The sequence below is a fragment of the Zingiber officinale genome, chromosome 7A, assembly GCF_018446385.1.
Source record: "Zingiber officinale cultivar Zhangliang chromosome 7A, Zo_v1.1, whole genome shotgun sequence".
NCBI lineage: Eukaryota > Viridiplantae > Streptophyta > Magnoliopsida > Zingiberales > Zingiberaceae > Zingiber > Zingiber officinale.
The window spans coordinates 127282647-127292639 of record NC_055998.1 but is presented as its reverse complement, the minus strand read 5'-3'; the positions used below and the strand labels follow the sequence as shown (position 1 = coordinate 127292639).

The window sequence follows — 9993 nt, the reverse complement described above, 5'->3', positions numbered from 1 at the left end:
GTGTTATAATATTTTTTGATGTTAACACCCATTATGGAGGGGTGTTATAACACCCCCCCACTTTGAATGCGTTCAAAGTACAATTCTTGTACAGTGGATGGGCCAGCCCTTGTTTTTTTTTTTAATTTTTTTTTTAATAATTGAATAAAATCCTAAAATTAGAAAAAATAAATAAAATGGGTAACTAATAAATAATAAAGATATTTTAATAATATTATTATCCATTTAAATTTTATTTATTTAATATGATATAATTTTAAATGCATGGTGAGACTCATGAATAATGAATATTAACGTTAAAAAGAATGTGGGTGAGAGAGATATTATTATAACGATTATTTGGCAATGAACTCCATATTTTTTTGATGAGGTGGCGGACATTATAACACGGATGCATTGCGAATGCTCTTAATAATCTATACTTTATTTCAGTTTAAGATTTTTATAAAATAATATTATTTAATTTATTAATAATAAATATTTATTTTATATAATTTATGTATATTGATCGATTATATCTAACTTGGTTAAAAATTAAATAATTTGTAGGTTCCATTCCATCAAACTTTTCCTCAAAGTAAACAACGCCTGAGCGTTTTGTCGGTTAAACCGACATAACGGAAAGTTTCGGTCTAAACTCGTAACGGGTCAGAATATATATCGTATCATCGTTGTCTTGCCTGCGGGGAGATCTTGCTCGCCTCGTCGTGGACGCTTACCCGGCGAAGCAATTCCACATTCCCTTAATCCTCTGCCACGGAAGGCATCTTCAGGCCTCAATCAAATCGGCACCAAGCCCCTCGCCCCAGCCCCCCACTCTCCAATCTCTTCGCCTCCATTCGCCGCCTCCGCTAAGCGCCGCTCCCGCCCTCAATCCGGTCATCTGCGAGTCGGATGAGCGGAGAGGCCCACGCTGTTCATAGAACTTGTGAGTGTTGATGGGCGCGCAGAAGAGCATTCAGGCCGGTAAAGGTTGGTTCTTTGCTCGACCTTTTGTATCTTCTTCGTCGTTCTTCTGGAGTAAAAAGAGGCTTTTTAATCTGATCAAAGATGTGGCGTTCACTCAGCTAAGATCGATTTCAATGTGGACCTCACTCAGAAGCTTTGTGGAGAGCTCTTGTTGCCGCATATTAGGTGCTGATCTTGGTGGATTTTCACTCGAATTCCGCTATTTGTACATTGATAGAATGTGATTTTTCTTTGTTTAGGCATTCTAGAAATCCATTCTCACAGGTTATTGCAAGGTGCTTTCTATTTTTTTTGCAAAAAGTTTGAGTTCTGCTTCTTGGAAAGTTGGATAACGATAACGTACTTAACTTAGTATTTTGGATTGTGCTTGTTGTTTAAGGCTTTCATTGAAGCACCCGAACCTCTTTGGAGGAAATGAGAAGTTCGATATACTGTGGGACAAAGGCCTGGATGATTCAAATATTCTTATTGCATTCAGGCGTCCAAAGCCCGATTGGTTGTGTCAACAGTCATTTACTATTCAGGTGAAGTTTCAATATTCCTGATATTCTCATCTAGTGTCATATGAATCTATTTGTATGTTTTTCTTGTTAAGCATGAACTTTGTACCTAACATCAGCGATAACAAGCTGTGACCCCCAAGTTATTTGGGTCAGCTGTTGGTCCTCTATATAGTTAGAAAAATTCAATTTTTTAAAATCACTTTTAATTGTATCAACTGGAATTTTCTTTGGTTCTTTCTAACTCTCTTCTTCAACATTAATCAAATTAATGTAGTCTTTGAACACGTCCATACTACTTTTGAACTTAAAAGATACAAAAAAATTATTGACATTTAGTCACGTCCAAATGAAAAAGGTGTTTTTTATTCTCGCAAAAATCATTTGAGTCTTCTTTTCCTTTTTGAATATCTAACATTGTATTGACCTAAACATATTTCTTGCTTAACGTGATTCAGCAATCAGTGACTCCTGAGATTGCAGTTCACGGTTTGCCTGTTGATCATTTCTCTCGTTCAGGGAGTGGTGGTATCAATCTTTGCCGCTTCTCATCAGGTGTTGATTTCAATGAGCCTTCTACTTCCAATTGGAGCAACACCACAAGCATCAAATTTGAGGTCTTTATTAGTTGCCATTATTTAAATGATTTTTGTGATTTGAAGCATATAAACCTCTTAAAAAGTAATTGTTGCTGCTTTGTTGATGTGACATCTTAAAATTGGAGACATTTCTATTAATAATGATAAGACATCATTATCAGTTATCCTTGTGGATTGTATCAATAGGTTAGGAACCATTTTATCTTCTGTATTCTCCGTTCTTCCTTTTATTCCTCTATTCCTTATTTTGTGAAGAAAACCCTGGACATTAGTATCACATACTATTTCTAATTCATATCCCTATTCAGCATGTTCGTACTCTCAATAATGAGGGTCGCTCCATAAACAGGGATCTTGATGGCTTTCCCATAACTTCTAGGTATCTGAAATTCCCTTACAAGCATCACTTTATAACCTAGACTTTATTTTGCTCATCAGTATTTTCTTGTCATTCAGTGGCAGATCTTATGATAATATGGTAGTTTTGAAGCAAGAATCCCAATACGCTGTTGCCAATGATGATAAATTTACAAGAGTGAGTCAGATGATATCCTTATCTATTTTTTTAGTTATAGTAGTTATTCAATAGACCTATATCAATATTATTGTCAAGTTGTGTTCGTCCCAACTATTTGGGGGCATTCTAATAGATCTAATATCCATCAGTTAAATTTTCAAATGGAACAAGGACTACCTCTTTTATCCAAGTGGCTCGTTTTTAATCGTTTCAAGTTTGTCGCATCCAAAGGATTTAAATTGGGACCCACTTTTTTGGTCACGAGGTATTTAATTGCTTCACTACTCTTTTTTCTTGTTCAGACTTATGGATAATTTCAAATAATTCTTAATGGTCTTCTTTTCACTTTCACAGTCTGACAGGTGGTTCCATTGTAGGGGACATGGCACCATATCAAGCATTTGCAATTGGTGGCGTTGATAGTGTTCGAGGTTATGGTGAGGGTGCAGTTGGATCAGGAAGGTCATGCCTAGTTGCTAATGGTGAATTTACAATTCCCATGGTATGTGAACCATTTTTTCTTTTGGGTTGCTTGTATATTTTTTTTCCTCGACAAAGGTTGCTAATAGCTGCTTGTACAGAGAACATTATCGCCAAGGACCCTTAGTAATAACCTTAGTCAGGTTTCTTAGGTCTCTCTGTGTCTTAAAATAATACAGACAGCTAGTGGAGTTGACTTCTGCTCCAGCTCAAACAAATTTTGAGCTCAAGTTCAAGCTTGATTCTACTTCAAACATTCGAGTTTGAGCTCAGCTCCTTAAACATTTTGCTGCTCTCAAGTTGAGAGAATAACTTATTTACATAGCTAAACAAGTTTTGCTTCTTTTATACCGCTAAAGTGCTTTGTGCTTACAAGTCAGAATTTTTCCGTCTTGAACTTGTTTAAATTTGGAATTGACTACATCTTATCTAGAATGTTCCACGATGATCTCCTTGATTCAAGGGGAAATTGGACCAAAGCTGAGGCTTGAATTGCAATCAAGATCAAACATTCAAAATCGAACCTACATTACGATCTCTGAAATTAAAATTATAACAAAGTAATGCTATTTGGTTGTGTTTATAAGCTTTTGAAACTATCATCAAGCATCAATGAACTTGCTATGAGTATATATGGAGAAATTAATAATGGAGACATTTTACTGACAGTTAAGCATGTATATGGAGAAATTGATAATGAAGGCAATTTACTGACATTTAAGCATGTATATGAAGCCTTTAAATAGGTCTGCTCAAGTGCTTAGAAATGATTCAATTCGTATTTGCCTATTCATTAACTCCTCATTTAGAGATTGAAACAAGAACACAAGTTAAGGTTGACTTGCTAAGTAGCTGAGCCTGAGCTAACCTTGAAGGAATTTCAATTGAGATAAGCTTAAAAACACCTGCAAGAACAAGAAGTTGGCTCATTCACAGCCCTACCAATTGCTAGGTTCTTCTAAATTTTACATGCAATTGGTATGCGCATGTTCTGATGCTGGAACTATGCTTTGCTACTAGATTTATGCAATTATGATTGTAGATGTATAGACATAAAAATCTTTTTTGAGTGTGTTTACAATAGTTATTACTTTAAATGTCCTTTTCCACGTGAGGGTGAGACGATATTTAATTGTTTTGTGATGGAATCATACAAATACTCTATTTCATTTGGATTTAGTTTAATTGCTCCATTTATTTTTGTCATAGACCAAGGAATTAGAAAGTGCCATCTTCATGGACTTTGGAACTGACTTGGGCTCTGCTCGTCACGTTCCAGGTAATGTTTGCCTATTTGATATCCATCACTGCACAACAATGGAAAATATATATGCATTCTTGTTGGAATGGAAGTTACCATGTAAAGAATCCATCTAATGGTCTAGATGTTGTAACCATGATCCAAATTCACATCGTAAATTGAGCTGCACATGGATTTTGAGGTTTTGTTGGTAGTTCTGTTATAACTTTTCCCTTATATATAGGAGTTTGGAAATTCCTTACCACTGATAATATGAAATTTTTTCAAGGCACTTGAGATTTCATTGTTGCTCTTTTTTCCATGGATATATATATTATCTAAAAATTCTCTAGTTTAATAGGCAATATTTTGAATCCAGTGTCATCACAGCTGAGTCAATGAATTTTTTCTTACGAATACTAGTTCATGCAGACTAGTGGCCTTGACTAAGTGAAAATGTTTGACTTTTTTTTTGTCGTTTTTGGAGAATCAATAGTGATATATGCTGTGATGAAACCACTTGTTTCATTGAAAGCTTGGCCTCTCCTCAGTTATCTGTAGCTTCTCATCCTCAGGTGAATGTGTTACAATCACCTGGAATTGGAAACCATGAGTGGTAGTAGAGAAAAAAGAAGCCGGGAAAGAAGCGAGATAAAACAATTGTTGTTTTGCTCGATTCATCCTCTTTTACATGATGTCTATTTATGAAATAAAAATACAACTTGATAACAATGATTTATTTTTATTTCTCGAGATTGATTATTTGTTGAGACTACCTTTTATTACCATATTATGGTTTACTCTCCCTATATCGTTAAAAGATTGTCATTTCATTAATCTCGACTCGCATGGTTTTCATGGGTGCTTATTCATAATATCCTTCATGTTGACAGTGCGAATTAGTCCTATTTTCTTTAGTAGCATGCTTTCTTATTTGGATGAATGCTCAGGTAATCCTGCCCAACGAAAAGGAAAACCTGGCTTTGGACTCGGTCTCGGCTACGGCATCCGCTTTAACTCGCACTTTGGTCAGTTTCGAGCAGATTACGCTATCAACGCCTTTCAACGGAAGACTGTCTATTTTGGCATCAACAATGTAGGATCATGATGTCTCCGACACATGCCATGGCAAACATTTCTTCATCCAAAACTGACAGTTTAAGGGCTTGCCAGTGGATAATCTTTAGATACTTGTGTCAAACCACAATGCCATCGTCCTCATTTGTGCTTAAATTGAACTTTTCCTTTGTTGCTGGATCTTTGATACTTCAGTCATAGGGATTATTAGTTTTCTCAAATTTAGTGAGGAAGTCGTTCATGTCAAATTCTTCATGGAGGAAAAGAAAAAGGAAAGCTATGTCTCAAAAAATCAATAGTCTTCGAGCCTTTCTATAGAGGAAACAATTTTCATTAAAAGACCTTGAATTGATATACAATTCTTCAAATGTTTGTCTTCTTTTGTGCAATAGATGATAATATTGCCATATAGGGCCACATATAGAGGCTCGATCATGGTGCAAGTGTCAAATGAATCAATTTTGGAAGATTTTTGTATGGTGATGATTAGGGTTGTGAACTTTATCATCCATCATTTTGGCACCTAGAAGATGCTTTGGAATTGCGTAGATTCTAGAAGATGATAATTTTTCATCTTGGTTTGATAAATTCATTGGAATGTATTGCACATTTTGATGCATAACAAATTCATATGCTTGCTAAGTTTGTGATGAGTTTTGGGAGAGTAAGTTCACATATCGGTTATGGAACTATACAATGACATTGTATATGAGACAATTCATTGTTTAAAATTTTTTAGGATGAAAGTTATCGTTCTCATTGACTCGCATGAGAAACTTGTTGATATAGATGATACCTGAGGTAATATTCATGAGCTAAGGTACCATCCAGGGCCAGCCCTGGAGGAGGGTGGCATTGGACGATGGCCCTAGGCCCATGATTTGAGAGGGTTCAAAAAAAAAAATTTTCCGCCCCGGGCCTCCTATGTAGAAGGACCGGAGCTGGTACCATTGTAACATATCGTGAGGCTTTTGTGAGGACCTTTACAGCTTGGCTTTTGTGAGGACCTTTACAGCTTCAGTTAGAGATCATAGGCAAGGTAAAACCCTGGGCAAGCAACGGGATCTCAAATATTGAGAATGTTGCTCATTGATATACCAGATTGCCTTCTTACATCTATGAATATGCACAAATTCTTCCTTCGCATATTAGGATTACTTAGTTTTTGTTTAAAAGAGAAGATATCAATTCATAAACCACTTACAAATTAGTCTACAATATTTGCAGTACAAGATATGGTACTATGAAGTTGAAACTATTTCAATAATAAACAAAAGAAATTGTGAGAACCAGAAGAAAAGACAATCACTATGCATGTTTAACAACTTTATAAGACTCAAAGTTTAGAAACACCAAAAAAACAACCTTAAAATACAACATGGTAACTAGAATACAAGCAGAATTCTGTGGCTTCATGACTTGGTTTATGGATATCAGGAGGGAATCAATGCTTTCAGATTTGAGTATAGCCCGTAGAGGGAATACTGCTGGAGATTGGACACCTCATACCATGAGTTGAGTGGCACCTCATGCTTATCGGTGCCCGAGAAAGCCAACTGAATGCCGATGCTGCAATCCTGGTGGCTGCAATCGGATGCCCTATTGGCACAGCCCTGGTCAAGACAAACTTTGGATGAGGATCCTGAACAGGCAGAGCAATCAGTCTTCCAGTATAAATTCTGAAGGGTGCCTTTGTGGAATTCTAGTATCTGGAAGAAAAAACAAAAGAGTTTAATTTTTGTGATTTGAGGTGTTCTAGTTTCATTAGCAGGGATTGGAGTTCATAAACATGTTTGTACCAGGGTAAAGCTGGTGATGGCATATGAACTGTTACGAACTAAAATTGGGAATGATCTTGCTGCATACTTCCTTCCAGCAAATGCTACCATGTAGCCCACAGTATCGTTGATCTGAAAAAAGCAAACAAATCAACGACCAAAATGTAAATGATACAAAGCTATGGTGCATATTGAAAGTTATTGCCAAGGTTCTCGGTTTGAAACCTGTCTTTACCTAAGTGAAAGCTTACTTCCGTATGTATATTACAAAAAATGATGGACAATGCGAGTATTATGAAGCTTCCGTTAAGCACAAGTATACATGTAAAACTAGAGGAAGAAGCATATCAGTTCTAACACAATAATCTTTTCTGGCCCAAAAAGGGTGCATATTATGGTATAAACGTGAAAAAAAACCTATATATTTTGCCGTCAAAATATATATATATATATATATATATATATATATATATATATATATATATATATACATATATAAAATATTTAATTAATTGAGCGTTATTATTGATATAACCTAAAATAAAGCTGATAAAATTCATTTAGCAAATTTCAAATAGTTGGAACTTATGCTACTTGAACTTAGGCATGATTATATGACATGGGTGTGGAGCTGATGTTCAACATGATTATTTTTATAAATTTTTACACATAATCAATAGTTATATAGAGTGCCCACTTCGAGTGTCAGTGTTTGAGTGGTGATGTTCGGTGCCAACATGGGTAAGGAAAGCGTAGATGAAGAGTCTAAATATCAAAGGTTGGGCCAACATAATTTGATGATGAATGGACTAAAGCCACTATTGGTAAAGGACTATCATGGAGAAGAATAACAATGTAATAGTTAAATAAGAGGATTTCAGGAATCAAGGAAACATGTCATGAACTAAGCAGCTTTGGATTGAAATACAAAAAGACAAAGGAAAAATTAAACACCATTAATATCTCCAGATAAGTAGCTTAATTTTCAGTGACACTCTTTTGCTACAACTATCAACAAACATCATGGAGTGACTCAGGAATTTTGAGAAAAGATGTAGTCCGTATGCCTACTCCACTCAAGCCCTTGTGTTGACGGCTACAAGTTAAAAATTCTTATTTTTAAACCTTCATGCTATTTATACAACAATTAAGCTGGACTTATCAAAATCTATGATTCAAGATACAATTCACTGTGGAGACAAGATTTTTTTTTTCTTTAATTACTTACAACCATGGCATCAAGGCACTAATTTGTAGAGGAGGCTCAAAAGAAGGCACTTTGATTCCTACAGCACGTTCCACAAGGAAAGTTTATGTGTGCGGCAAGCAAAGAAACTAGCAAGCGATTCCAACGCATGGAACCTCACTTTTCTGGACTATTTCTACAATTTTAAAACCCTATTATTGAGATTACCGACTTAATTGGGAGGCCGGCAATTCAAAACGGTTCCATCCAAGCAAAAGCCCTAGCGAAATCCCGGAACATAATCGAACAGCAGGAGATTGGAAAGAGGGAATTCGAGATCTTACAGAAGGGTTGGTGGTGGTGTTGACAGTGAGGAGAGAGATCTCGTCGACCTTGGGGCGGAAGACCACGAGCTGAGCGCCGCGGGAGGAGAGGGAGAGGCGGTTGTCACAGGGGGAGAGCTGCAAGGTCCGGTTCTGGTTAACGTAGAACGAGTTGAGATTGGAGAAGGCTATCCCAAAGGAGAATCCATCCCGCCGCCGGACCGTCGCGTCGTCGCACGGGCTGAAGACGGCGTTGTGGTCGCCGGCCTCCGCCGACCCTGCCATCATTACCGCCAAAAATATCGCCACCGCCGCGGCGGCCGCCGCCGTGGATCTCGATTCCATATTCGTCGTTCTCGATCGGATTCGCTCTCTTCTTCTCCTCTCTGCGGCCGATTGGACGGATGGATCGAAGAAGAAGCGAGCGGAAGCGTGGACTTTGTTTCTGGCTTTGGATATTTAAACAGTTCTGGGTCATCGAACGCGGTCACGAATGGACTCTTCGGTCTGTCAGCATCTGGCAGGGGGTCCCAGCAGTGGGTACCACCTTTGACCAATGAGAATGCAGGTAGAACTATGGACTAAGTATAGGGTCGTATTAGCAATCTGAATAATTTTAAAAATGTTTTAAAACTTATTTTTTAAAAGATTTTATTAATATCAAAATATCCCATATTTGTTTTTATTAAAAAGTAAATAGGTTGGATGATAATTAAAAAGAGTAAAATCTACACTTTAATTTAGAATAAAATTATTTTAACAATAATATATTAAGTAGTAAGTAGTAGTGGTGAAGGTGTCAACTCTAACTATTAATTAAGAAGTGATCGATCTGATTTTATAAAAAAAATTTATCGATCCCCAAGGATAAATCATGAAAACGTAATAGCAAATCATTGACAATTGACCTTGCAGTTTTCATCATCCTTGTAAGTTCGTCCATACCTTGATCGTAAAACAAACTCATTGACTTTTTTTCACCCATAGGTATTTCAGTTCACGATTGTCTAATCCAAACTATTTCACTAAATTCTACATCAGAATATGTCACACTAGATGATCGAACCATGACACATTATTATTCTCTCAAATAACAATATTATTGGGCATAATCAAGAAGTTGTAAAGTTTTTTTAAAAAAAGTAATATAAATTCTCAAAGGGTGAAATGGAGTTTTTCTAGCTTATTTGGACAATCAAGTCTTAAGAAGTATAGTTTTCTTATTTGATCTTAATGTTGGATATTTGATAAGGAATTTGATACTTCTTATTTGAAATTGAATGCCATCACAAACTTTTTTTTTTTTTAAATTTCTGAACTAGGA

The 9993-nt window shown here is 36.3% G+C and overlaps 2 protein-coding genes across 3 annotated transcripts; one reads left to right on the top strand and one right to left on the bottom strand.

Annotated features, from left to right (window-relative positions):
• The first annotated feature begins 688 nt into the window (after positions 1–688).
• LOC122002455 (outer envelope protein 39, chloroplastic-like) lies at positions 689–5846 on the top strand. Of its 2 annotated transcripts, XM_042557632.1 has the most exons (11): positions 689–972; positions 1068–1134; positions 1209–1244; positions 1349–1493; positions 1928–2086; positions 2377–2447; positions 2525–2603; positions 2735–2850; positions 2940–3087; positions 4275–4344; positions 5256–5844. In XM_042557632.1, exons 1-11 carry the CDS (start codon positions 939–941, stop codon positions 5411–5413), a joined length of 1083 nt encoding a protein of 360 aa, XP_042413566.1. In that variant the 5' UTR covers positions 689–938; the 3' UTR covers positions 5414–5844. The 2 variants fall into 2 exon arrangements, with proteins under 2 accessions (XP_042413566.1, XP_042413567.1); XM_042557633.1 differs by lacking the exon at positions 1209–1244 and having other exon boundaries at positions 5256–5846.
• An 847-nt stretch (positions 5847–6693) lies between these two features.
• LOC122002454 lies at positions 6694–9118 on the bottom strand. Its single transcript, XM_042557631.1, has 3 exons — positions 8691–9118; positions 7182–7292; positions 6694–7091 (listed from the first exon to the last, which is right to left on the bottom strand). Exons 1-3 carry the CDS (start codon positions 9012–9014, stop codon positions 6816–6818), a joined length of 711 nt encoding a protein of 236 aa, XP_042413565.1. The 5' UTR covers positions 9015–9118; the 3' UTR covers positions 6694–6815.
• Between the last annotated feature and the right edge of the window lie 875 nt (positions 9119–9993).